Below are 25,327 nucleotides of genomic sequence, written 5' to 3' on the forward strand. Positions count from 1 at the left end.
TGAAAACAACCTTTAAATTATTTTAGAAAATTAAAAAATTATTTTAAAAAATATCTTATAATTATTTTATATAATTTTTATAAGAATTAAAATTACTATTTATTATATTATTTAATTTTTTATTTATTTTTTATTTTTATATTAAAACTTAAATTAAGATGACAAGTTTGCTTCATAGTATTAATTTAAAAATTTCTATTCTTTTACGCGGGAATAACCAAAATTTTATCAAAGTTTATAAGTTACGTATAATCAGAGTAATAACAGTGTAACTAATTTGAATATTTAGAATTGTGATTAATATGTAACAATAGGCATTATGTTTATATTTTCGTTTTAGTAATTTAATAATAATTTTAAATAAAATATAAAACATCTAATATGTATCGTAATAATTTAAACAAAAATTTAGAAAATACTTCGAAACATCAACAAATAACATGTACTAATTTCAAAAAGAATTTAGAAAATATTAATACTTTATCGGAAAATTCACAACAAACTTTTATTAGAGATACAACAAAAATTCTTGATTTATTTAAAAATCCCATTACAAATTATAAAAAAAACGTACAAAAAGAAAATGTTTCAATCAAGAAAGAAGAAGACAATACAGTTACGATTAAAAAAGATATATCCATTATTACTGATATGAACAAAGTGTATGTATATTATTTAATTATATTATTTAATTTATTTATAATTATATAATATATTTAATAATTTTATTTATTAACATATATAATTATTTCTTTTTATAGTATTTTTAATGTATTAATAGGTAAAAAGACTATGAGAAAACATAAAAAATGGGATGATGATGGAACATTGGAAGTAATAGGAAAACATGCAATCTTAAAGGTAATATATTTAAACAAATTATATATATGCTTTATTATTAAAAATATAAAAAAAGTTATATATTTGCAATATAGGATATAAAAGGCAATATTATCCATAAAGCCATAGTTAATCCAGAAGTTTTGACAGAAGGTTTTAGAATGTATATAGATAATAAAGAAATTGAGGTAAAAATAATTGGAACATATAAATAAATTGATAATATACATATAAATTAATCATCAAAATATTTATAGATAATTGATAGAGTACTGCCCAAATATATGCTCAATAGATCCATTCCGGAAAAAATTTTAGAACCACCTGCAAAGAAGTTAAAAACATCAATTTCTAAACCATATCTTCCTTTAGAATGTTTATATAAAGGTATAATGTATCAAAAGAATTATTTTAAATCTTTTATATTAAAAAAATTTATATCATAAAAAAAAATATATCAATTTTTATATTTTATTATAGAAATAAAATTGAAATGCAGCCCATTTATAATGCCATCTGTAAATATTTCACGGGATTGTAAAAAAAATATGTTACAAAATGAACAAGAAGTATCTGTAGATACTTGTTTAGTAAATGTACTTAGACCACATCAACGTCATGGTATTGTATTTCTATATGAATGTATTATGGGCTTAAAGGTACCTAATTATTTTGGAGCAATTTTGGCTGATGAAATGGGACTTGGAAAAACATTACAATGCATTACAATTATTTGGACATTATTAAAAAAGGGACCATATGGATATCCAATATTGAAATATGTATTAATAGTAACTCCTAGTAGTTTGTGTAACAATTGGAATAAAGAATTTAAACATTGGTTGGGTTTTCATAGAATATCTCCGTATGTTGTAAATGCTAAAAACAAACCAAATAATTTCAAGAAACAAATAAGGAATTCAATTATGATTATTAGTTATGAAATGCTTATTAAATATCAACAAGAAATTGAACAAATAGCTTTTGATTTAATTATATGTGATGAAGGTCATAGATTAAAAAATAATGATATAAAGACAACAAAGGTATTGCTTTCAATATTCAGTTTTATTAATTAAAAAAAAAGAAAAAAGCTTAATATTATAAAAAATGTTATGTTTAAAGGTATATAAGATATATGATATTATACTTAAAATATATAAGATTTTAATGTATTACAAATTTTTTCCTAGGTTTTGAGCAATTTGAATTGTAAAAGAAGAATACTTTTAACTGGAACTCCTGTGCAAAATGATTTGCAAGAATTTTTTGCATTAATTGATTTTGTAAATCCTGTTATATTGGGCAGTAGTTCTGAATTTAAAAATTATTATGAAAAACCTATAGTTGCATCACAATGTCCTAATGCATCATGTCATGTTATATCTCTTGGAACTGAAAGAGCTAATGAATTACATGAAAAAACTAAATGTTTTATATTAAGACGTACCCAAGAAATAATTAATAAGTATTTACCTTCTAAGCATGAATTAGTTATATTTTGTCGTTTATCAGATGAACAAGAAGATTTGTATTCAAGAATCACAAACTTATGGTTTAGTAAAAGTGTATTACCAAATAACAATATATCTCATTTAACTTTAATAACAGCTCTTAAAAAGATTTGTAATCATCCAGAATTATTTTATAATGAAAAAAATGATCTATATTTGAATAAAGTTTCTATAAAAAATATTACAAGAAAGGGATATTATGGAAAGATTTCAATTGTACAAACATTAATAAAAAATTTAAAAAAAACTAATGAAAAATTAGTATTAATTTCATATTATACGCAAACACTTGATTTACTAGAAAGAGTTTGTAATATGGAATGTTTACAATTTCTTAGATTAGATGGTAATACAACAAGTAGTACAAGATCTAAAATTATAGAACAATTCAATTCAACAAATGATAATAATAGTAAATATATGTAATATTATATTTAATTTTAGAATTAGTATGATTTTTTAAATGTTTATAAAATGATTGCAGAAATATTTTTATTAAGTGCAAAGGCTGGTGGAGTTGGATTAAATTTACCTGGAGCATCTCGACTTATATTATTTGATTCAGATTGGAATCCAGCATCTGATTCACAAGCTATGGCAAGAATTTGGAGAGATGGTCAAAAAAATGATGTTTATATATTACGGTTTGAATATTTTTCATACATTATAAATAAATATATTAATATATCATAAATATTTTTATAACAATATAATATGTTAATATATTATAAACAAAATTTATAGATTACTGACAACAGGTACTATTGAAGAAAAGATTTTTCAAAGACAAATTAACAAAGCAAATTTAAGTGAAACTGTAATAGATTTAAATTATTTCTCTTCTATTAAATTATCTACTAGTGATTTAAAGGTTTGTTACATATTTAAATTAAATATTTTTTTGAATATTAAATATTTTTAAAATAGTATGAAATAACACATAATGTGTTATAATAATGTATATGTAATGTATCATAATAATTTATAGGATTTGTTTACATTAACAACAAATACAAATAGTTTAACACATGATTTAATGAAGTGTTCTTGTAATGGATATAAAACATCGGAAGAAATATCAAAAGAATCACATCAAGAAAATAATAGAGAATATCAATTTCTTATAAAAGATAAAATACCAAATGTCAAAAATTTAACAATAAATCAGCTTTTGAAATGGGAACATTATCAACAACCAATCCCAAACAAAATAATTCAAGTAAGAATAATTTCATATTAAATATCATATAAAATAGAATGTATAATGATTGATTTTATATATTTTATAGGAAATTATGCTGTCAGAAGTGTCTGATAATATAACTTTTATATTAAAAAATTCTATATTAAATAAGACAAAATTAAATTAATAAAACACATATTTATATTATATAAAAAATATGTTATACATAAAGTATATATAATGGAAAGTAGAAATATTTAAATTTTGTTTTTATGTAATATAAAATTTGTTAATCTTTCTATGGAATCAGAAGATTGTACATGTTTTATAAGTTCAATACATTCTTCTGCATTAACTTCCAATAAAATGTTTTGATTCCATTTTTTAACTAAATGTTTAATTGCTAATATAGACTGAAAAATAAAATTTGAAATAATTATATCAGTATATTGTATTTTTTTATAAGCTTTATATTAACTTGCCTCTGATGAAAGTTTAGTTAATTTTTTTAAATATATCCAAACTTCATTTAAACATTCATATTTATATATTTCACTAACTAAACCATATTGTTTAGCTTCAAATGCATTCATTTTATATCCTAAATATAACATATCACCAGCCTAAAATTTTTTAAAGATTTTAAATTAATGACAAATAATAAAATTATATATAATTTTAAGATCTATACCTTAGATTTCCCAAATATTTTAGGAAATGTATATGTAGAACATCCTTCTGCAATAAGGCCCAACCTTGTAAATGGAGTTTGAAAGTATGCCTGTAATATAAGAAATACTGTAGAATAATTATAATTTAGAAAAAATAATGAACTGTAACTATATATATATATATATATATATATATATATATATATATATATATATGAAAGTTAATTAAAATATAAGAACTATAAAATTACCGTATCTGATGCATATATTATATCAAATAATGGAAGTATTGTCACCGCAATTCCAATTGCAGGACCATTTACAACAGCTATTAAAAGTTTGGGATATGTAATTAACATATCTATAAATTTTCTGTAAAATTATTATTGGAATTGAAATTTATAATAAAAATTTTAAATATTAAAAATTTTTTATAAGATTATATAATACTTATAATACTTACTTAAAATTATTAACGATACTTTTGATATCAGAAATATCTTCATTTGTAAATAAAGAAACAAAATCATTTCCACTACTAAAAAAATGTCCATTACCAGTCAAACATACTGTATGTATAGTATTATCTTGAATAAATTTATGAAAGATTTCTAATAAATTTTTATACATCTAACAAAAAATTTATTATTAATATTTCAGACGAACTTTTACGAATTGTTATTATTTTATTATGATTATGGAATAATTGATCGAATTATTATAAAAATTATATTTAATTTTGATATTTTAAAAATTAAAATCTAAGCTTATGTACACGAGGTTATTTTAATTCTTAAATAGAATATAAAAATAAAATTAATTAGATATCAATAATTTTAAAAATTACGTACAGAATTGGTAATAGCATTTTTCTTTTCTGGTCTATTTAATGTAATTTTCAACAAACCATTTTCAACGCAATATATAATATTAGATGAATTTTCATATTCCATTGTGTAAAATAATATTTAACATGGATCAATATTTTTTTATTAATCCTTTAATAAAAAATAAATAATATTGTGTGATTAGTTTTTATATTTGCACAAACGATATTTGCACAAATTACACAAATACATTTAATAGAATCGTAAATTTTTCTAAAACTATTGATACGATTTAATAAAAAATTATATTATTGTGTAAAATAATATTTAATATGGATACCCTTTAATAAAAAAAAAAATAATATTATGTGATTAGTTTTTATATTAAAAAACGATATTTACACAAATTACACAAATATATTTAATAGAATCGTAAATTCTTCTAAAACTATTGATACGATTTAATAAAAAATTATATTATTATGTAAAATAATATTTAATATGGATACCCTTTAATAAAAAAAAAATAATATTATGTGATTAGTTTTTATATTAAAAAACGATATTTACACAAATTACACAAATATATTTAATAGAATCGTAAATTCTTCTAAAACTATTGATACGATTTAATAAAAAATTATATTATTAAATGCAATTAAATTATAATAATGTAATTATTTGATATTATATATTTAACAAATACATCATCATTTAATAAATAAATAATATTAAATATAATACATTTTCTAAACTGATTTTAAATGTATTTTATTTTTTCTTTTTTTCGAATAAGTCAAAATTTATTTAATCAAATAACACTAATAGTTTTCAAAATAAATTAAATATAAAAATATAAGTTCAAACATATTGAATATTATCAGTATTTCAATATATTTTACAGAATAATGAATTATTTAATTAAATGTTAGTGAAACATATCTTTTGCACATAATTTACATAAATCAAAAATTTTATTGTATTAGTAATGTATACACCATATTGCATTGGAAAAATTATATTAAACAGAAAAACATATAATATAACATAAAAAAATTCATTATATATTTACAATATTTTTATTATATATTTTTAAGTAAATATTAAAGAAGAAAAGTAGCAATTTAATAAATATGATTTGTTCTATTTTAATAACATAAGTAAATATTACAAATAATCATTCTTACTTTTTGTTATATAACTAGTATTGCTTCTCAGTTATACTTGCTTGTTTTGTAACTGATGATAATCGCAATTTTTTTTATTCTTAATAGTACCATTCAATTAAACCTAAAATATAAGTACTGTAAAAGTAAAACTTTTGCACTATATCTATGATCATATCTGAAATACATATTTCTTTACGACTAGCATTTGTAATATGCTGTCTACTAAAAATTATAAAGTTTGTTAATTTTAAAATTATATTTTGTAATCACAGATTACATAGCCATATTACTGTCCCTAGATATTTCTAGAAAAATTATTATGTCATAAATAACAATATCTGTACATTACATATAACTCATTAAAAAGTAAATATCATAAAGAATATTTTACTGCTTTTATAATTACATATAAATATGTAAAGAATGAATAATTTTTTTAGAATAAAATTAAACAGGCAAAAACTATTAGAAAGAGTTCATTAGAAAGAGGAAGTTTTATTTGGAAATAGATAATAATTATTTTCTATCAAAGAAATAAAAATTATTTAAATTTAAAATTTACTTGCTTTTATATGAAATGCATAATATAAATAAAATTAGATGAGCTATTCTAATTCTGTAAAAAAAAAATGCATTTAAGATTTTTTTTAATTTATCTTTCATGTAATATTTAAGTTTTTAAAATTAGGTGCAAGAACCTTATAATTCATATTGTAAAATTAAAAATTGAAAATATTATAATAATAACTTTGGTATTTTAAAACACAGAAATAATTCATTCAAATATAATTTACAAAAATGATAATTGATATTTTGCTTTTTTTTAAGATTAGAAACATTTTCACCTACTACTGTCTTTATTCTTTCATCAAGCACTAGAATTAAGTAGCAGTGAAATTGGAAGTAATTAATTCTTAATAAAGAACAAATAAAGTAATAAGATTTTAAAATATTGATATATTTAGTAAAACTATTACGGCTTCAAAACTTTTTCAATGAATTTCTTCATATCACGCATTTCCTGTGAAAGTAATAAGCACAATCAAACATATTAATTTATATGATGATTATTTTATTTTAAAATAAAATGAAAAGAAATTCTTTTATATTAAAAAATTCTCTACCTCATCACAAGATGCATGCATCATTCCTCTATATGTTTTGAATTCTGTTTGTGTCATAAATTGTTTAAGAACTGATGCAGTCAATTGACCCCATCTATATGGCACTATTGGATCACAATCACCATGACATTGAAGCAATGGAGTATTTTTATTTCCTATTGCTTCCTATAATACATGATGTTATTAAAAAATATTATATATTTTATTTTAATATAAAAATACATACAGCTGGAAATTTTTGATGTAAAGGAAGCCAAGCTGATAAAGCTATAATACCAGCTAAAGGTTCTGGAAATGTAAGAGCACTATATATAGCAAGAGCACCACCCTGACTAAAACCTCCAAGAACAATACGTTTTGTGGGTATTCCTGCTGCAACTTCTTCTGCAATTAAAGAATGTACCATTTCTGCAGCTCTACGAATACCTTCTTCATCTTCAGGACCACTTGGTTCCAAAGATCGTAAATCAAACCTAAATTCATTATATATGTAATTAATAAAATTATGTCAATTTGCATTATAATTTGCACATGTAACTTATTTACCAAGAAGGCATTCTAAATCCTGCATTTAATGTCACTGGCATTGTAGATCTAAAATAATAAAACTAAATGATATAATTTACTTAAATAAAATTATTGAAATTTTGTTATTTATAATATATTATTTTTACTTTAATTATACATACGCAGTTGGACAAATAACTTTAATATGAGGAGATCTTACTGCTCCCATAGAACTAGCCCAACCATGACTATAAAATAAATAAATAATTATAAAATTTATATATATAATATATTATATTTATATTATATAAATTATTATATTAATATTATTTAATTACATAAATTATTACTTACCCTGTATCACCCAATCCATGGAAAAATATAAGCTGAAATAAAAATTAATATTATATAAAAATATATAATTAAATAATATAATTATTTAAATATATTATATATATATTATATTATTTTATTAGTTTCTTCTACTTTTTCAAATTTTATGCATATTAAATAAATAAAAATGTTTTAAATTATTAAGTTTTTGAAAATTATCTTTAATGTAATATTTTAATTTAAAAAAAATATATATAAATTAAATGTAAACTAAAAATACAAATTATAATAATATAGTATATATATTTGATATTTATATGATAAAATTATGTCAAGAATAATTAACTTATGGTTAATTAAAATCACTTTGCATCAATCATAACCAAAAAAGAGAGATCTTTGAGAGATTTTCCACTTACTGTTGCTGTATGTCTGGCTGTAGCTGCTATTACCACAGGACTCACTGTTGTCATTATTCGTCGCTTTTTTGGACGGGTCACGAAAAAATAGGTAAAATATATATCAATCCTGTAAAAATCGTAAATATAGAATGGCGGAAGATTCTTCTTGACACTGCTTGAAATTTCTCAAAGCGAATAGAGAGGGATAGATAGAAGTCATGCGCATGCTTTATGAAACTACTTTTAAATGAAAATTCAAATTGTTATGCAAACCTGTAGAATTATCTGTATTATTATCAACACATAATTACATATTACATATACTTACTTCGTTATTATCAATAACATATAAGAAAATATTTAAAATTCTACAATCTATTTTTAGCAAATCATTTGAAACTGTCAAATAATTATTGATATACAAATTAATGTTCATAGTAGAGCTTAACAAAGAATACATATTCTTAAGAAGTAATTTTCAATTTAAACCTTCTTTTTATATGGATAATATTTAATAAACTTAAACTTCAAAATTTATGTAATTAAAGTTTATAATTAAAAATAAAAAATTTCATTATATTGTCATAATTTTCAAATATTTTTTGTTTAAAAATATAAAAATTATATATATTATTAATTTAAAAAGAATTTCTCGTTTCTAAAGAAAATTTTTTTTTTTAAATATCAATTAATTTTACACCGTTAATTTATAAAAAAAGATATGCAAGTATAGTAAATTTAAAAACAATTTAAATTTTAATATTGGAATTTTTGATTTTTGAATTTCAATTAAAATATATCAAAAGTAGGAAATGCAAAGCGACGCCACTATACAATATATTGACCAATCAGAAACGAAGAGTCCTGGATTAGTTGAGTCTGCGACGTATACATTTCGGAATGCAAGTAGTGAAAAGATGGTGCTTTGATAGTTGAGACATTCGTTCCGTGGTCGTTCCTAGCCGACAAACCGTGGTTGCCAGCCATATTGTTTTACCGCAGTGTTTGTTTTGGTGCAGCCTAGTCAGAATACGAAGAAATCCGAGGGGATCGACTCGAAGGAAGACAGAAGAATTAGAGTGCAGTTAAAGAAACTACTTAGGCAGTGCGCGTATACGGTGGTTTTGCTGTATTTTTCGGCATAATCATCGTAGCTCGCGGGCTAAGCCCATAATCTAAGTGTCAGTTGTGAATAAAACGGTAAAAGAGAGAAATGGCCTGCGCCACTCTAAAGAGATCTTTGGAGTTCGACCCGGTACATAGTCATGGTCGTCCTAGTAAACGAAGAAGATGTGTACCAATGTGTGTCTCCCCCGGTACATCAACTCAAGCTAATTCCAGGCCACAGAATCCTTCGCCTTTTGGCGAAGTAACCCATAAACTGACGCCTGGTAATTATTATACGTTACGGCCATTTTTATTTTTCTTTTTTTATTTTTTTTCCTTTTCATCATGATATGACAGGGAAAGCATGATTAAATCGTTTTAGTGATTTAAAACTTGAATTCACGACGTTTAAAAGGGGGAGGGAAGATGCGGCGTTTAGGTAGGGGAAGATGCGTAAATCATATGGTAATGTAGTAACGGACATAAAGAATAACTCTTTTTTTTTCTTTATTTATAAACGTTTATGTTTTTAAAAATTGTTTGATTTTATGATATTACAAGTCAATTTTTAAAATAAAAAAAATTAAAAAATTATATTTAAATTTATTATGCTTTTAAATTTTTTAAATGTTTTATTCATTTAAGTGATTATAATTTGCTATCTAATAATTATTGTTATAAATTTTAAAATTTAGATTTAGCATTTTTTAAAATATTTATAATTAAAAGAAATTATAATATATTTAATTAATATATTAATTAAAAATTAATTTAAACTAATTTAAACTATTTAAAATAATATAAAAAATTTAATGTTTTCAAATACAATGAAATTAATTTTTTTTATATATAGAAAAAATGGCTGCTAATATAAGAGAAGAAATTCGGAGATTGCATCGACGCAAACAATTGCATTTTAGTCCTCAAAATAATAGTGGTGATTCTTCAGATATGGAAGGTCCTGCCAGTCCTTCAAGTCCATCTGCTTGTGGTTCAAATTCATGTAGTTATAATCCTAGTGGAAAGGAAAAACCTTTATTTACATTTAGACAGGTAATTTATAATTTATAATTGTAATTAATTTTTATTTAAACAAAGATAAATACTTAAAAAAAATTATAAAATTATATTAAATATTTAAATTTATAGGTGGGTTTGATTTGTGAACGAATGCTTAAAGAACAAGAGACACAGATTCGAGAAGAATATGATCAGATTTTAAACATGAAGCTCTCTGAGCAATATGATGCTTTTGTTAAATTTACCTATGACCAGATACAAAAGAGATTTGAATCTGCAGCTGCGCCAAGTTGTAAGTGAAGTTAATATATATAATATAAGATAATAATAATTAATTTGTAATAATAATAAATTGTAATAATAATTAATTTGTAATAATAATAAATTGTAATAATAATTAATTTGTAATAATAATAATTAATTTGTTAATACATGAAAATATTCTTTTTATTTATGAATAAATTATTTTTCAGATCTATCCTAAAACAAGATTCTTATTTATAAGGACATGTTTCTGTGAAGAATATAGGTGAGATATATAATATAAAATAGATATTCTATAAAATATGTTTATTTTTCTAACAAGTATAATAACAAATTCTTTACTGATTTTTTATTTCTTTATTATTGTAGATTTCTACTGTGTGAGACAAATTTTGCTTGAAATTTAAATTGTGGTATGCAGCACCACCTTGTTCAAAAACTTCTTTAAAAAATTCATACTACGACTTACATTGAAAAAAATGTGTTTGGTAAAAACAAAAAAAAAAAAACATAAAAAAGAAAAAAAATTAGTCATGTAAGTTTAGTAGGTTTGCAGCAAACAGCAATCGTACTACAAAAATCTACAGTGTATACTATTGAAACTAACAATATTTGTACTGGCCGATATTAGAAATGCGCTGGTATCAGGGAACTGTACCGAGATTCTAGTTATGTACAAACAAGTACATGTAGGAGTTATACACAGTGCATGATTATGCTTGAAGCCAAGAGCTTGACTTGCACAGGGTTCTGTAATATCACATAACTGATTAAAAATAGATAAATGTTCATTTCTTGTACATTTTATCAGAAAATGTAAAGAAATGACAGTAATACAAATAATTCCTTATTAATTTAATGATACATGTATTAGATATTGCTCAATCATATGCGAATTGCAAACTCTCGTATTGCAAACGTAAAACAATGTACATTGAAATATTTGGCAAAAAGTACTGTGCATATGAAGAGAAATTATAAACCATGGGGAAAGTTGTTTTCACGTTGAACTTTAATGTATCTTATTTTTTTCAAACTAGATAGATTCAAATTTATACATCATTTAGAAAATTTTATTTTAATGATTGCAATATGAAATATTTTTTTGATATGTGTGCTTTATTGCATGTGTAAATTTTCAATGTAAGCAACATTCCCCCTAAAATGGATGTGTTCGAACTTAAATAACGTACATAACTTATAAAACTAAATTATCAATATTTTAAATAGATATCAAGAATCAACTTTATTTCTTTCTAAAATCAAGAAATATTTGAAATCTCAAAAAAAAAAAAAAAATCCTGAAAAAAATCCTGAATGAATTATTAATTTATTGTGATTACTTAAATTTTGTTGAGTTTTATTATGTATTAATCTTCTATTTTAGTAAAAATTTTCTCGTTAAAATTACAAATATAAAAATTTGTAAAGAATTCAAGATAAGGTATAGTATGTAGCATTGTACGAACATATTGTCAAAATGAATATTTGAAATAAAGATTTCATAAAATTTCGCAAATATTTCTGTTCCCTGGTAGCAACGACTTTCTTTAGCATAATAAAGCACTAAGTAACGAATATATAATATACCTTAATTGTGCCTATTATTAAATGTGTTTATCGCGATAATTCTACTATATTTCTATTGTTACCGATTTTTAAATTTTTAGTTTATAATCGCTCATTTTTTATATTATATCTTGTTTCCTTGCTTTTTTGTATTTAAAAGAAATTCAAATATATAAGAAAGCAATATGAATGAAGCTTTCTTAGTTACTGCATGCATTTTTTTTCTTTTTGTTGTAGCATGAAATTCACTTATATTAAAAAAAAAGCATTAGGCACCAAGAAATATTTATTTAAAAGAATTTCAGAGAGTATGTTACAATTTATTTTTATTTGTTTAATGAAATATTTCATTTTCTCATTTATAAAATTAAATATTGAAAAAAGGGCATTATGAATTGCCTTGTTCATTCCCAAAAAGAAGATGTCTTTCAGTTACCAGAAAAATTTGGGAACACAATATTAGTGTTCAATACAATAATATACATGATATATCAAGTGTTTACTGATTGCTGAATGTGAAAAAAAAAGAAATATAAATGGTTCTAATTGTCAACAACAAGTAATATCTACTTGAAAAAATTATTGTTTATCATTATGAAAAATTTTGTGAAAATATATAATGATGTGATTCCTTATGGATTTAGGGGATTTAATTTCAATTAAAATACCTTCATATTATATTATGTAAGCACTTAATATTGAAATAAATATAAATATAAGACTGATCACATGTATTTCTTTATTTTAGTCTTTTTTCAACTAAATATGCAATTGCATATAATACTTTTTTGTATAAATGTTTACAAATTTGTTTACTATTTAATATATTATGAAAAAAATTATCACTGGATCTTACTTCTTTCCTAGTTGAAGATGCATGAACTACTGAATCAGATCCACAATATGCGTAATAAATTTCTTACATATGTATTCTAATCTCATTAACTAACTTGTGTAATAAACTAATGCTATTAGTAATATGGCTTCAAAAGAAGCCCCTCTAGGACTATATGAAGTTCCCTGTTCTTGCTAAGAAATTGTCACTTCTGGGCGGGAAACAAACTTTTGCTAATTCATTTAATTGAAGAAAAGATTGCCAAATGTTTCCTCTATTGTTTTTGGCTTTTGTTGTAGCCATCAAGGTATTCAAGAAAACAACTCCAAATGGTAAGTTATTAAAATGAAGAATTATTAAAATAAAAAATATATAATAATATATTTTTTTTATAAAAAATATTGAAAGAATTAGTAATATGTTTTGGGATACTTTATTTTTAAAATTGATTTTTTATTAACTATAGGAAAAGTCACAGTTTACCTTGGTAGAAGAGATTTCATTGATCATTTGGATAGCATAGATCCTATTGATGGCATTATTGTTGTTGAAAATGATTATCTTCAAGGTCGAAAAGTTTATGGACAAGTAAGAAATAAAATAATTTATTTTAATATTGAAAATCATATATTTATACACATTTTGTATTTTATTTTAATATTAGGTAACAACAACTTTTCGCTATGGACGCGAAGAAGATGAAGTTATGGGTGTCAAATTCAGTAAAGAACTTGTTTTATGTCGAGAACAAATAGTTCCAATGAAAAAGGAAAAACAAGATATAACACCTGTTCAAGAACGTCTTTTAAAACGTCTTGGAACAAATGCATATCCATTCTTATTTCATTTTCCACAAAGTTGTCCTAGTTCTGTTACATTGCAACCTGGTGATGATCAAGGAAAACCATTAGGAGTAGAATATACTGTAAAAGTTTATGTTGGTGAACATGAAGAAGATAAAGTATGTAATGTTTTAATCATAGTTAAATATTAATTTATATTAATATAAATACATAACATAAGTATATACATATATATTTATATTTAATTTATAGGGACATAAAAGATCATCTGTTGCATTAGCTATAAAGAAATTACAATATGCTCCACTTGTAAGAGGACGTAAATTGCCTACTTCTTTAGTTTCAAAAGGATTTACTTTCTCTCAAGGTAAATTGAATCTGGAAGTTACACTTGATAAGGAGATTTACTATCACGGAGAAAAAGTAGCTGCTAATGTTATAGTTACTAATAATTCTCGAAAGGCAGTCAAAAATATTAAGGTATTATTTATTATGTATATATGTATTATAATATATATGTATGTTATAAAATAATGGAATTATATTTAATATTTAATTTTTATATATTTCAGCTTTTTGTGGTACAACATTGCGAGGTGACAATGGTTAATGCTCAATTTTCTCGACACGTGGCTAGTTTAGAGACACGTGAAGGTTGTCCGATCACACCCGGGGCATCATTTACAAAGCAATTTTATCTTGTTCCTTTGGCCAGCAGCAATAAAGATCGTTATGGAATTGCTCTTGATGGTCATTTAAAGGTATAGTAAAACTTTTATTAAAAATGTAATTTTTTTTTTTGCTTTTAATTTTCATGAATTTTAATTTTTTAATTAATCAATATGTAAATTTTAAAACATTTTTATTTAATAGGATGATGATGTGAATCTTGCATCTTCAACTTTGGTCGCAGAGGGTAAAGCTCCTAATGATGCTATGGGTATTGTCATTTCTTACTCTGTACGAGTAAAATTGAACTGTGGTACTTTGGGAGGTGAATTAGTTACAGATGTTCCATTTAAATTAATGCATCCAGCTCCTGGTAAATAAATTTTAATATCCAATATATTAAATATTTTAAATATAATATACAACTAATAATAATAATCAATAATTTATTTTTAAATTTATATTATATATATAATTCAAATATTATTTTATTATCACAGGAACTGCAGAAAAAGAAAAGGCTACTTTAAAGAAAAATAAGAGTATTGAGAGAACACGTTATGAGAACTCTTGTTATTCAAATGATGATGATGATAACATCGTATTCGAAGATTTTGCTCGTTTACGTTTAAATGAACCAGAGTAAAAATATTTGTAAAAAGACAAATACTTATTTTGAAAGAATCTTGAATTCACAATTCTTTGTATTAAATTTAAATCAAAATTATATCAAATTTAATAATAAATAATACAATATATTGCATAATGTAGAATTTGTTGATTCTAGGATTCTTTTGATGTGAGTTATGTCTAAGAACTGAAAAAACTATAAAAGATATACGGAAAATAAAAAAATTATATCCATATACGATTATTTTGATATATGGAGCTGAATATTAATATACTAATATAAAAAAACATAGTAAAAAAATACAAAAAAAAGCGAAAAGTATTATAAAAAAAAATGTCGTCTTATAATTTCTATCCGGTGGTGGTGGTCGGTTAGAAATTCAGATAAAGACAAAAAAAAAATGATTTTAAGTAAGCTTAATAAATAATTTAAATTTGGCTAAGATAAAAATCTTCCCGCGTTACCAGAAGTGACATGTATGCTATTAACTTTGATTTATAGTGATTATAACGTGTCTGTAAATCTTCATTTATTACAAAATTGATGACATTGTTGAATTATATCTGTATATTAGAAGAGAAATAAAAATTTCAAAATGCTAATTTTTGAATTCTTTTTCTTTATATTTCATAGTATGAATATATATTTTTATAGTATGAATATATATTATACTATGAATATATAATATTAAAAAGAAAAAAAAAATAAAAAATAAAAATAAATTTTTTTTACCAAACCCAGAAAATTATTTATTTTATGACTATACAAAATATTACAAGAATTTTAATAATCGCTCAGTCTTTCAAGGCATTGTTAAATATTTTATATCAATGCTGACTGCATTATCATATATAATTAATCATACATATGCGAATAATATTCTTGATATGCTTGAATATATGCTTCTTTTTCTACAGGAGTCATTTCTGCTATTAATGCATCATTTACATCTGCAATAGCAACTGTCTTTCCTGCAACAGTTACAGTTGGTACAAGATCTTCATCTTCAGAATCCATGGTTTCTACCTCGCCTAAAAAATTAAAAAAAATTTTTTAAAATAATATTATTATAATAATAATTTTACAATGTCTTTTAATATTTTATAAAAATCATACCTGTATCAATAGCTTGCATTTCAGTAATTTCTTCATTATCACTACTATCACTAGATTCTTGAGGCAATACAGATTTTATAGCAGCTGCTGAATTTGTTCCTCCTTTTTTCTCATGAGCCAATAATACAGACATTATATCTTCACCTTGTTTATTATTGGTAGATGTTGTATTAGTAGCAGTAGCTGCAGCTTTATCCAAAATATTTTCTTGGGTATTAACCCCATCAGGCTAAAAGAGTAGATTAATATGAAATATTATATTATTAATATTATTAATAAGATAATCAATACTAAATAAATAAATTTACCTGTGAATCAGTATTAATAACAGTACTTTCCATCATCCAAATTGGTCTTTCCTTTCTTCTATTTGTCACATTATCATCAATAGAATCATCACCAATTGTAACATCTACTCTTGTATCTTCTACCATAAAACCTGATGATCTTGTAGCTTCACCAGACCATTGCTCACCAGGTGCTCTTAGACTGCTTGGTTTTCTTGTATCAATACTAAGAAAAAGAAATATAAATAATATATAAGATCATATTATTAATAATAAATTTTTTTAAAAATCCATACCCTTTAATAGTATTTATATCAACTGGTTCAGGTTCCAATATTTCAGGAGCTAATTTAATACCTTCTACTTCCCTTAATAAAATGTATAAAGGTTCTAATTGTTCATTAAATTTAGCTAATAATAGTCTTGAATCTTTTTTAGGAAGAGCAGATTGATCTTCTTCCACTACTTCACGACAATATGTACATCTAAATTCACCAGTAGTCATATCAAATAACTGATCTGCCTATATCATATCACGATAATAAGTATTTTATTATTAATATATTTATAAAGCTGTATTTCACAAATAACTTTTAAATTTTATCTTTTTTTTATTTTTATTTATTTTATAAAATCAAAAACTTTGAGAAACATTGTATAATTTATAAATAATAATTTATAAATATATACATACCTCAAGATCAGTAAAAGTTTTCAAACAATTTGTACATTTAAAACTAGCCCTACTAGTTGCATCTCTTTCTTCAGTTTCCATTCTTTTTCTCATTAAATCTAATTTATATTTTACTACATTTACAAAAGTCTTATAATTAATAAAATAATAATTAACTTTTTGTGCTTTTCCATCTGATCCAGTTTCCATTTTTAATCTAACTTGTATGAATTTATCATTACGTAATGTAGATATTCTAGCTCTTAACATTTTACGTTCAAATTTTAAAAGTTCACAAATGTCATCTTCTTTCATACCTAATAAAATAGAATAATATAATCTTAAATATATAATGATATAATTTATATATTTTGTACTTACATGGATTTCTAACTAACATATCAACAATCAATGCATCTTCTATTGTATAAAATCCACGTACTACCAAACGTGCTAATTGTTTTAAACTACTGGGAACTTCTGTAACAAGTCTTTCTTCACCACTCATTTTGTTAATAGATATAACAAAATACAAGAGTTACTGAAAAAATTTTTATATATTATTATCCTCCATATAATTTATATTTATTTATAAAATTTATTTGATTAAATGATTTTATAATTATATTTGAATAATACTATAAAATATATTATTTTAAATTTAATTTGTTATTGTAACAAAATACTAACCTTTAAGTAACATAAATAGTATATTTATCATCAAATATGTCAAATAGATATCAATATAAATAAATTAAAACATGTATCACAATAATAATTATACGTTCTCTCAAGAGAAATAAGAAAATAATAGAATAAAATACATTATTTTATTATTTGATTAAAAAAGACAAAATACCATTCCAACGGACGCTTGTTTATAAGTATAATTGCGTTTAGGTTATGTATTCATAATATAAAATTATCAAATGACAGCTTGTCAAACAGCAATATAAAAATAAAAAGATATACATTTTCATATGATTTAATGAAAATTATTAATGGCTGCAATTGATAAAGTTAAGATTATTGTCCTTGGCGATTCTGGTAAGAATATATATATAAAGCAATTCTATAATACTCTTAGTTATTGCCATTATCTTGTTATAGTATTTGTATGTAATTATCTATTATTTTATTAATTAAAATGTAAACAAAATGAATTATATATTTAAAATATTTTGTTTATATATAAACATATTTAATTTTTTAATTTTTTAAAACTAGAATTTATAATTTATGTGTTATATTTTAACATTATTTATAGGTTATTTATTGCTTTTCACATTTACATATATAATTTTATATGTTTAAATAATATTAAATATTTTTTCTTTTTTATTTTCAGGTGTGGGAAAAACATCATTAACACATTTAATATGTCAACAACAACCTATTAGTAATCCTTCATGGACTATAGGTTGTTCAGTAGAAGTTAAATTACATGAATATAAAGAAGGAACTCCTAATCAACGAAGATATTTTATTGAATTATGGGATATTGGAGGAAGTCAAAATCATAAAAATACAAGATCTGTATTTTATAATCCTACAAATGGTACATATATAAAATATATAATATATATATATAATATTATATGTAATATTATATTAGAAATATAATATAAAAAATTTAATAATAATATAAATTTAATAATTATTTATCACATAGGTATTATATTGGTTCATGATTTAACAAACAGAAAATCACAGCAAAATCTTCAAAAATGGCTTGAAGAAGTTTTGAGTAAAGATAGCAATTATATGAAATCAAAATCATTTGATGATTTTGATCCTGAAAAATTTGTAGGATCTACACAAGTAATATATATTCTAAATATTACATTATATTATATTATATTATAAGAATATAATATATATTCTAAATATTATTCTACATAATAAGATAATATATTGATACATCAATTTTTTTTATATAATTTTGTGTGAATAAAATTATCTTTCTAGATACCAATTTTAGTTATTGGTACGAAATTAGATCTAATTGCTGAAGTTAGAACAAGTGTACAAAGACGTTCTTCAACTATTGCAGAAGAATGTGGTGCTGATGAAATATTTTTGGTATATTACTTTTTTTTATAATTATAATTATTAATATTATTTTATAAAATTTTATTATTAATGTTATTTTCAAGTTGATATTATTACAGGATTGTCATCAAGTGAGATCACTTGCTGCTGGTTCTAGCTCCTCTGTTAAATTAAGTAGGTTTTTTGATAAAGTTATTGAAAGACGTTATTATTCTCCAAAGGAAGGAATCAGTCCTGATAAACGAAGACTGCCAATATATATCCCATACAGTTCAAAAATTTATCACAATGATTAAAAACTCAGAAAATTCACTTTTTTTATTTTAGCATTAATAGAATTTTTATTCCTAAATTTTAACATTACATTCCTAATTTTTATGAAATATATATTTGTAGCAAAATGAAAATAAAACATTATTTTAAATAATTAAGATATTTATATAAAATATAATAAAATTAGACATTTTGAATTAAATATTTAATGTGTTTATAATTACATATATATATATATATATATATATACTAATTTTGTTATATTATTGAAAATAAATATTTTATTTTTTCCTATTTTTATTTAGTTTTATTAATAGTTTATTTTATTTATGAATAAAGCTTTATATAGCTATCGAACTATGAACGATCATTAATAAAATATATTTGATGTTTCTATACTTTTTTGATTACGTCATAACTTAACGCGCGATAGATAATTTTTCAAACTAAATTTCATTATGCATTTCTTTTTAATAGAATTAAAATATCATAAAAAGGAATATGACTTTTAATAAATTATATAAACGGAAATAATGCATACATATTTGATTGAACATTTTTAACAATTATTAAATTTTGTATATTTATTAATGTCATGTTTCACAACTACCCTTTAAATTTTCTAGTCTAAGTATTCTATTTTGAGGTAGATGTATGTAATGTATTTTTATACGTAATATAAAGGTTAACACACGTACATCATTATCTGTTAAATCATAAATTCGATTGAATATGTGAATTTCTTTAATCACAAATATAAAAAAACTTTTCTTTATTAATTTTTTAAATTAAATGTATATTTATCAGGCTATTATTTGTAAGAATAAATATTTATTTAATTTGGTAATTAATAATATATGTAAGTAATATATATAAGTAACGAATCACGAGTTTTTTTTTTAGGATAAATCTTTTTCTATGATGATGATGATTTATTTGTCAAAGAAATTTTATAATCGAAATTATTTTATGAATTTGTTATCACGATTTCAATCTTATGATTTTATTCAAAGTTATGGATATGTTCATGATATTACATTGATTGAAAGAGGCCCAATTGCTGTTTTAAAAAATAAAATAGCAAAAGGAGAACTAATGAAAGATGAGTATCAAATGAAAGTTACTAAGACATTGCAAAATATTTATGAAGAAATAAATGGATATAAACCTGAAGAATTTAGTTTATTAGATAAATGGCTAGGTAGAAAAAGAAAACAACCACCAAAAGGTCTATATCTTTATGGAGCAGTTGGTGGAGGTAAAACAATGTTAATGGATCTTTTCTACCAATGCTGCCAGGTATCTCAGTTAATAATTTATATAATTATTGCACATGGGGAGCCAAAATGTGTATTATTGATTATCAATATGATAATTCATAATATTTTTCAGCATATAATAAATAATAAAATAATAAAATAATTACTGCAACAAGGATTTACTTTATCTAGTGAAGGTAATAATATAAAAAAAAAAACTTTTTTTAATTGTAATTATATATGGCTTTCCATATGCAGTACATAGCAAAATAAATTTTTAATTAAAAAAAAACTAATAATTATCTTAAAAAATATTTTTTTAGATCAAAAATAAGAAAAGAGTTCATTTTCATTCTTTTATGTTGGATGTACATAATAAAGTACACGAAGTAAAAAAAAATATTGTACGAGATGTTAGTAGTACAAAACTTCAACCATTTGATCCAATACCACCAGTTGCAAGAAGTATTACTGAAGAAGCTTGGTTACTTTGTTTTGATGAATTTCAGGTTTTATTTGAAAACATATATATATTATATTAATATAATAATATTGTAATAATATAATTATATTAATTTATATTATATTATAATATATATTATACTATATATATATTATATATAATTATATTATATTAAACTTATATAATATGATATAAAAACTTGTATATTATAGGTAACTGATATTGCGGATGCTATGATATTAAAACGATTATTTACTGAGCTTTTTAATAACGGTGTAATAGTTATTGCAACTAGTAATAGGGCACCCGATGATTTATACAAAAATGGATTACAAAGAGGAAATTTTATTCCATTTATACAAGTCTTAAAAAATTATTGTATTATAAATTCTTTAGATTCAGGTATAGATTATAGGTTGAAAACAGGTCTTGGAAATGAAAAAATTTATTTCATGTATGTATATTTATACATAGATAAAATATAGTAAAATATTTTTCTGTAAAAAAAACTAATTATTATAGAAAAGGAAAAGATGCAATAAGTGATGTAGATAAAGTATTTAAATATTTATCATCAAAAGAAAATGATGTTGTGAGATCTCGAACAATTTGTATAAGAGGTCGTAATGTTACCTTTAAAAAAACTTGTGGACAAATATTAGATTCAACTTTTGAAGAATTATGTGATAGAGTAAGTTGTTTTAAATATCTTTTATTAAATTAGGATAATTTATTATATCATATTTTATTTATAGCCACTTGGTGCTAGTGATTATTTAGAATTAAGTCAAGCATTTCACACAGTCATTATAAGAGATGTACCACAACTAAATTTTCGTCTTAAATCACAAACTAGAAGATTTATTACATTAATTGATACATTATATGATAATAAGGTAAATATCTTTATTTATTTTTATTTATTTTATATATTTAATAATTTAAATTATTGTAAATAATTATATATAAAATTTTTTTTTAGGTACGAGTTGTGATATCTGCAGCTGTACCACATACAAAACTTTTTGTACCAGAAGGAAATAATGAATATACAGATGAAAAACGAATGTTAATGGATGATTTAAAAATATCACATGGTTCAGTAAGTTATACAGTAAAAGTTATTATTTTTATTGATTGAGAAATAAATTTATAATTTTTTATTTTTAATAGGATGACTACAAATCTAATCTTTTTACGGGAGAAGAAGAACTTTTTGCTTTTGATCGTACTATATCACGACTTTCGGAAATGCAAACTACACAGTATTGGGAACAATGGCAATATTATAGATAATAATAATTTAAATTAATAAAAATTTTATTAGTCTGTTTGATAATATTATTATTCAGATAATTAAATTGCAAAATTATTGATAATAGATATTTTCAAAAAAGTACAATATTTCTTAGAAAAATGTAATATTCAACTATGATATATTAAAGGTATTTTAAACGAAATATTTTAAAATATTATAAATATATTTATAATATATTTATTTCTATTATATATATTTATTTATTTTAGTTATATTTATTTATTTAACTATAAATATTATACAATAAATAATTACACATATTAAACATAGGAAATATATTGTGAAATATTTCAATAGAATATTATTTAAATAATATATCGAATATTCATTAATTGTTATAAAATAAAAATCAATCAATAGAATTTTATTTTATTATTAAAAGAATTTTATATTTCTTAAAATTCTAAAATTTTTAAAAAATATTTTTTTTATTTTAAAAAATCTCAATTCTTTAATTAAAACAATGCCGTTTATATATATATATATATATATATATAATAAAAATTATTTTTATTATTATATTATACAATTATATTATTACAATTATATTTTATTTAAATCTTAAAATATTTTGATAAGAATGGATATATATAATTATAACATAAGATAAAAGTAAGAATATATATGTGTTTACTTACTTAGTTATAATATCAAGGGTAACATAAGATTGAAGAGGGGATAACAAGAAGAAGCTTTAAGATAAAGTAACAGAGTAATATATATATAGCCAACATATACATGAAACATATTTTTTTACTGCACTAGTAATCGTAAATTATAGGTCATTGGGTGTTATCAATTTTTAAAATTAATATTTAAATGATATCAATCATAAATTTAAAGCAATTGTACATTTCTTATATATTCATTTTTACGCATTTTACTCATTTAAATAAATCTAAATATTTTCAAGTATTTTAAAACAAATACAATGAATATTCAAAAATTGACAAATGGTAAAATAAATTTTAAATTAAAAATTTTTAATTATTTTATATTTTTATATTTAAATTTTACGTATTTTTGTTTTAGCTACAATGAATTTCGACCAATCTGCAATAGATGAAAAAATTAATTCTATACGTTCTAGAGTTTATAAATTGGAAAAACATGTTAAAACTACTTGGTTGATAAAAGCAATAGGTTTTTTAGATTTAACTACTTTAGGTAGTGATGATACACCTGCAAAAATTGAAGCTTTGTGTGATAAAGTAATATTCCACTTCATATTAAATCTTTAATATTTAATATCTTTGAAAATTCTATAATTAATTTTTATAATTACAGGCAGTACACCCTTTTAAATTATCAAATAACTCAAATTTACATACTGCATCTGTATATGTATATCCTCTGAGACTTATGGATGCGATAACTGCATTGGAAAAACTTGATAAAGATCATAAAATTTCTAGAGCTACTGGTAAATATTGATTTAATATAATAGATTATTACAATTTTTAATTATAATTTTTAATCATAATAATATAATTGTTTGATTGTCCAAATAGTGGGTGGAGGATTTCCATCTGGACAATATTTATTAGAAACACGACTTCGTGAGGTAGAATTAGATGTTGAATTAGGAGCTGATGAAATTGATATTGTTATCAATAGACCATTAGTATTAATGCACCAATGGCAAAAATTATATGAAGAATTGAAATTATTTCGTACTGCTTGTGGTAACAAATGTCTAAAAGTTATACTTGGTACAGGAGAATTAGGTAATTTGGAAAATGTATATAAAGCATCTATGATAGCAATGATGGCTGGTGCAGATTTTATTAAAACATCCACTGGAAAAGAAGCAATAAATGCTACTTTACCTGTTGGAATTGTTATGTGTCGTGCAATTAAGGATTATTATGAATCTACACAAAAAAAGGTATAAATCTTTATTTGAATGAAAAATAAGAAACATATTTTTTTACTTCTTATACATTTATCATTAAAATATATTTATTTTATCTATTATTTAGGTTGGTTTAAAACCTGCTGGTGGTATTAAAGCTCCACAAGAAGCTTTGGAATGGATGATGTTAGTTCAAATGGAATTAGGAGAGGAATGGTTATGTAAAGATTTTTTTAGAATTGGCTCATCCAATTTATTAGATAATATTATTGAAGAAATACAATCAAATTAATAGAAAATAATGAAAGATTACAAAAATTTCTTATATAAAAACATAATAAAATAATTATTGTAATGTGTCATTCTTATATACAAATTTATTAAAAAATTTATGTATTAGCATGTTTTTTATATTTTCCATTTAAAAAATTATTAATCTCTAAAATTAAAAATAATTTAAAAAAAAATAAATTTAAAATAAAAAATTAAAATAAGAAATTACTAACAATTATTTTAATACTGTAATATTATATAAACTATATTTACTATATTATGATTTGTAAT

At 22.0% G+C, this 25,327-nt stretch overlaps 9 protein-coding genes across 11 annotated transcripts; 6 read left to right on the plus strand and 3 right to left on the minus strand.

Moving 5' to 3' along the window:
• Positions 1 to 186: 186 nt before the first annotated feature.
• Positions 187 to 3,978, plus strand: LOC552169 (DNA repair and recombination protein RAD54B). 2 transcript variants are annotated; one of them, XM_006566030.2, is made up of 10 exons: positions 187 to 662; positions 762 to 861; positions 936 to 1,028; positions 1,098 to 1,227; positions 1,321 to 1,886; positions 2,034 to 2,766; positions 2,839 to 2,998; positions 3,099 to 3,225; positions 3,343 to 3,573; positions 3,644 to 3,978. In XM_006566030.2, the coding sequence occupies exons 1-10, from the start codon at positions 382 to 384 to the stop codon at positions 3,722 to 3,724; spliced, it is 2,502 nt and encodes an 833-aa protein (XP_006566093.1). In that variant the 5' UTR covers positions 187 to 381; the 3' UTR covers positions 3,725 to 3,978. The 2 variants fall into 2 exon arrangements, with proteins under 2 accessions (XP_006566093.1, XP_006566094.1); XM_006566031.3 differs by having other exon boundaries at positions 529 to 662; positions 782 to 861.
• On the minus strand, positions 3,569 to 5,176 carry LOC552143 (enoyl-CoA delta isomerase 3, peroxisomal). Its single transcript, XM_624522.5, has 6 exons — positions 5,060 to 5,176; positions 4,672 to 4,838; positions 4,460 to 4,580; positions 4,229 to 4,318; positions 4,020 to 4,160; positions 3,569 to 3,950 (listed from the first exon to the last, which is right to left on the minus strand). The coding sequence occupies exons 1-6, from the start codon at positions 5,159 to 5,161 to the stop codon at positions 3,795 to 3,797; spliced, it is 777 nt and encodes a 258-aa protein (XP_624525.3). The 5' UTR covers positions 5,162 to 5,176; the 3' UTR covers positions 3,569 to 3,794.
• Positions 5,177 to 7,078: 1,902 nt separating this feature from the next.
• Positions 7,079 to 8,780, minus strand: LOC409201 (acyl-protein thioesterase 1). The gene is made up of 7 exons (XM_392725.7): positions 8,588 to 8,780; positions 8,190 to 8,221; positions 8,018 to 8,083; positions 7,875 to 7,922; positions 7,555 to 7,801; positions 7,329 to 7,493; positions 7,079 to 7,225 (listed from the first exon to the last, which is right to left on the minus strand). Exons 1-7 carry the CDS (start codon positions 8,639 to 8,641, stop codon positions 7,178 to 7,180), a joined length of 660 nt encoding a protein of 219 aa, XP_392725.1. The 5' UTR covers positions 8,642 to 8,780; the 3' UTR covers positions 7,079 to 7,177.
• Positions 8,781 to 9,437: 657 nt separating this feature from the next.
• LOC411785 (akirin-2) lies at positions 9,438 to 13,168 on the plus strand. The gene is made up of 5 exons (XM_395252.6): positions 9,438 to 9,960; positions 10,530 to 10,729; positions 10,826 to 10,988; positions 11,170 to 11,225; positions 11,330 to 13,168. The coding sequence occupies exons 1-4, from the start codon at positions 9,783 to 9,785 to the stop codon at positions 11,178 to 11,180; spliced, it is 552 nt and encodes a 183-aa protein (XP_395252.2). The 5' UTR covers positions 9,438 to 9,782; the 3' UTR covers positions 11,181 to 11,225; positions 11,330 to 13,168.
• A 343-nt stretch (positions 13,169 to 13,511) lies between these two features.
• Positions 13,512 to 16,069, plus strand: LOC550791 (arrestin homolog). The gene is made up of 7 exons (XM_623181.6): positions 13,512 to 13,696; positions 13,831 to 13,952; positions 14,029 to 14,325; positions 14,420 to 14,647; positions 14,740 to 14,928; positions 15,041 to 15,209; positions 15,337 to 16,069. Exons 1-7 carry the CDS (start codon positions 13,630 to 13,632, stop codon positions 15,480 to 15,482), a joined length of 1,218 nt encoding a protein of 405 aa, XP_623184.1. The 5' UTR covers positions 13,512 to 13,629; the 3' UTR covers positions 15,483 to 16,069.
• A 120-nt stretch (positions 16,070 to 16,189) lies between these two features.
• LOC411786 (general transcription factor IIE subunit 1) lies at positions 16,190 to 18,295 on the minus strand. Its single transcript, XM_395253.6, has 7 exons — positions 18,234 to 18,295; positions 17,925 to 18,084; positions 17,565 to 17,860; positions 17,167 to 17,393; positions 16,892 to 17,096; positions 16,584 to 16,812; positions 16,190 to 16,498 (listed from the first exon to the last, which is right to left on the minus strand). The coding sequence occupies exons 2-7, from the start codon at positions 18,049 to 18,051 to the stop codon at positions 16,323 to 16,325; spliced, it is 1,260 nt and encodes a 419-aa protein (XP_395253.2). The 5' UTR covers positions 18,052 to 18,084; positions 18,234 to 18,295; the 3' UTR covers positions 16,190 to 16,322.
• A 134-nt stretch (positions 18,296 to 18,429) lies between these two features.
• LOC552042 (rab-like protein 3) lies at positions 18,430 to 19,985 on the plus strand. Of its 2 annotated transcripts, none has more exons than XM_624421.5 (5): positions 18,430 to 18,590; positions 18,892 to 19,101; positions 19,216 to 19,364; positions 19,512 to 19,625; positions 19,715 to 19,985. In XM_624421.5, the coding sequence occupies exons 1-5, from the start codon at positions 18,545 to 18,547 to the stop codon at positions 19,889 to 19,891; spliced, it is 696 nt and encodes a 231-aa protein (XP_624424.1). In that variant the 5' UTR covers positions 18,430 to 18,544; the 3' UTR covers positions 19,892 to 19,985. The 2 variants fall into 2 exon arrangements, with proteins under 2 accessions (XP_624424.1, XP_006566095.1); XM_006566032.3 differs by lacking the exon at positions 18,430 to 18,590 and adding an exon at positions 18,755 to 18,810.
• A 545-nt stretch (positions 19,986 to 20,530) lies between these two features.
• Positions 20,531 to 22,978, plus strand: LOC552015 (putative ATPase N2B). The gene is made up of 8 exons (XM_006566033.3): positions 20,531 to 20,685; positions 20,772 to 21,167; positions 21,451 to 21,636; positions 21,803 to 22,044; positions 22,113 to 22,281; positions 22,346 to 22,486; positions 22,573 to 22,692; positions 22,764 to 22,978. Exons 2-8 carry the CDS (start codon positions 20,787 to 20,789, stop codon positions 22,884 to 22,886), a joined length of 1,362 nt encoding a protein of 453 aa, XP_006566096.3. The 5' UTR covers positions 20,531 to 20,685; positions 20,772 to 20,786; the 3' UTR covers positions 22,887 to 22,978.
• Positions 22,979 to 23,660: 682 nt separating this feature from the next.
• Positions 23,661 to 25,268, plus strand: LOC551986 (deoxyribose-phosphate aldolase). The gene is made up of 5 exons (XM_624369.5): positions 23,661 to 23,864; positions 23,941 to 24,119; positions 24,196 to 24,331; positions 24,420 to 24,796; positions 24,891 to 25,268. The coding sequence occupies exons 1-5, from the start codon at positions 23,840 to 23,842 to the stop codon at positions 25,053 to 25,055; spliced, it is 882 nt and encodes a 293-aa protein (XP_624372.2). The 5' UTR covers positions 23,661 to 23,839; the 3' UTR covers positions 25,056 to 25,268.
• The last annotated feature ends 59 nt before the right edge of the window (positions 25,269 to 25,327 follow it).

The sequence above is a fragment of the Apis mellifera genome, linkage group LG10, assembly GCF_003254395.2.
Source record: "Apis mellifera strain DH4 linkage group LG10, Amel_HAv3.1, whole genome shotgun sequence".
Classification (NCBI taxonomy): domain Eukaryota; kingdom Metazoa; phylum Arthropoda; class Insecta; order Hymenoptera; family Apidae; genus Apis; species Apis mellifera.

Excerpts from the sequence above, each read along its gene's own strand:
- LOC551986 (XM_624369.5), top strand. The coding sequence starts at position 23,840 with ATGAATATTCAAAAATTGACAAATG. Across the intron at positions 24,120-24,195 it reads TTGAAGCTTTGTGTGATAAA|GCAGTACACCCTTTTAAATT; the intron begins GTAATATTCCAC and ends TTATAATTACAG. Across the intron at positions 24,797-24,890 it reads ATGAATCTACACAAAAAAAG|GTTGGTTTAAAACCTGCTGG; the intron begins GTATAAATCTTT and ends TCTATTATTTAG.
- LOC552169 (XM_006566030.2), top strand. The coding sequence starts at position 382 with ATGTATCGTAATAATTTAAACAAAAATTTAGAAAATACTTCGAAACAT. Across the intron at positions 862-935 it reads GAAAACATGCAATCTTAAAG|GATATAAAAGGCAATATTAT; the intron begins GTAATATATTTA and ends TTTGCAATATAG. Across the intron at positions 3,226-3,342 it reads TATCTACTAGTGATTTAAAG|GATTTGTTTACATTAACAAC; the intron begins GTTTGTTACATA and ends AATAATTTATAG.
- LOC552042 (XM_624421.5), top strand. The coding sequence starts at position 18,545 with ATGGCTGCAATTGATAAAGTTAAGATTATTGTCCTTGGCGATTCTG. Across the intron at positions 19,102-19,215 it reads ATTTTATAATCCTACAAATG|GTATTATATTGGTTCATGAT; the intron begins GTACATATATAA and ends TTTATCACATAG. Across the intron at positions 19,626-19,714 it reads GTGCTGATGAAATATTTTTG|GATTGTCATCAAGTGAGATC; the intron begins GTATATTACTTT and ends ATATTATTACAG.
- LOC552015 (XM_006566033.3), top strand. The coding sequence starts at position 20,787 with ATGATGATGATGATTTATTTGTCAAAGAAATTTTATAATCGAAATTAT. Across the intron at positions 21,168-21,450 it reads TTTTCTACCAATGCTGCCAG|ATCAAAAATAAGAAAAGAGT; the intron begins GTATCTCAGTTA and ends ATATTTTTTTAG. Across the intron at positions 21,637-21,802 it reads TTTGTTTTGATGAATTTCAG|GTAACTGATATTGCGGATGC; the intron begins GTTTTATTTGAA and ends TGTATATTATAG.
- LOC409201 (XM_392725.7), bottom strand. The coding sequence starts at position 8,641 with ATGACAACAGTGAGTCCTGTGGTAATAGCAGCTACAGCCAGACATACA. Across the intron at positions 8,084-8,189 it reads CATGGATTGGGTGATACAGG|TCATGGTTGGGCTAGTTCTA; the intron begins GTAAGTAATAAT and ends TTTATTTTATAG. Across the intron at positions 7,923-8,017 it reads AAAGTTATTTGTCCAACTGC|ATCTACAATGCCAGTGACAT; the intron begins GTATGTATAATT and ends TTATTATTTTAG.
- LOC550791 (XM_623181.6), top strand. The coding sequence starts at position 13,630 with ATGTTTCCTCTATTGTTTTTGGCTTTTGTTGTAGCCATCAAGGTATTC. Across the intron at positions 14,648-14,739 it reads AGGCAGTCAAAAATATTAAG|CTTTTTGTGGTACAACATTG; the intron begins GTATTATTTATT and ends TATATATTTCAG. Across the intron at positions 14,929-15,040 it reads CTCTTGATGGTCATTTAAAG|GATGATGATGTGAATCTTGC; the intron begins GTATAGTAAAAC and ends TTTATTTAATAG.
- LOC411786 (XM_395253.6), bottom strand. The coding sequence starts at position 18,051 with ATGAGTGGTGAAGAAAGACTTGTTACAGAAGTTCCCAGTAGTTTAAAA. Across the intron at positions 17,394-17,564 it reads AAACTTTTACTGATCTTGAG|GCAGATCAGTTATTTGATAT; the intron begins GTATGTATATAT and ends GATATGATATAG. Across the intron at positions 16,499-16,583 it reads AATGCAAGCTATTGATACAG|GCGAGGTAGAAACCATGGAT; the intron begins GTATGATTTTTA and ends TTAATTTTTTAG.
- LOC552143 (XM_624522.5), bottom strand. The coding sequence starts at position 5,161 with ATGGAATATGAAAATTCATCTAATATTATATATTGCGTTGAAAATGGT. Across the intron at positions 4,581-4,671 it reads AGTATCGTTAATAATTTTAA|AAAATTTATAGATATGTTAA; the intron begins GTAAGTATTATA and ends ATAATTTTACAG. Across the intron at positions 3,951-4,019 it reads TAACTAAACTTTCATCAGAG|TCTATATTAGCAATTAAACA; the intron begins GCAAGTTAATAT and ends TTTATTTTTCAG.
- LOC411785 (XM_395252.6), top strand. The coding sequence starts at position 9,783 with ATGGCCTGCGCCACTCTAAAGAGATCTTTGGAGTTCGACCCGGTACAT. Across the intron at positions 9,961-10,529 it reads AACCCATAAACTGACGCCTG|AAAAAATGGCTGCTAATATA; the intron begins GTAATTATTATA and ends TTTTATATATAG. Across the intron at positions 10,730-10,825 it reads CTTTATTTACATTTAGACAG|GTGGGTTTGATTTGTGAACG; the intron begins GTAATTTATAAT and ends TTAAATTTATAG.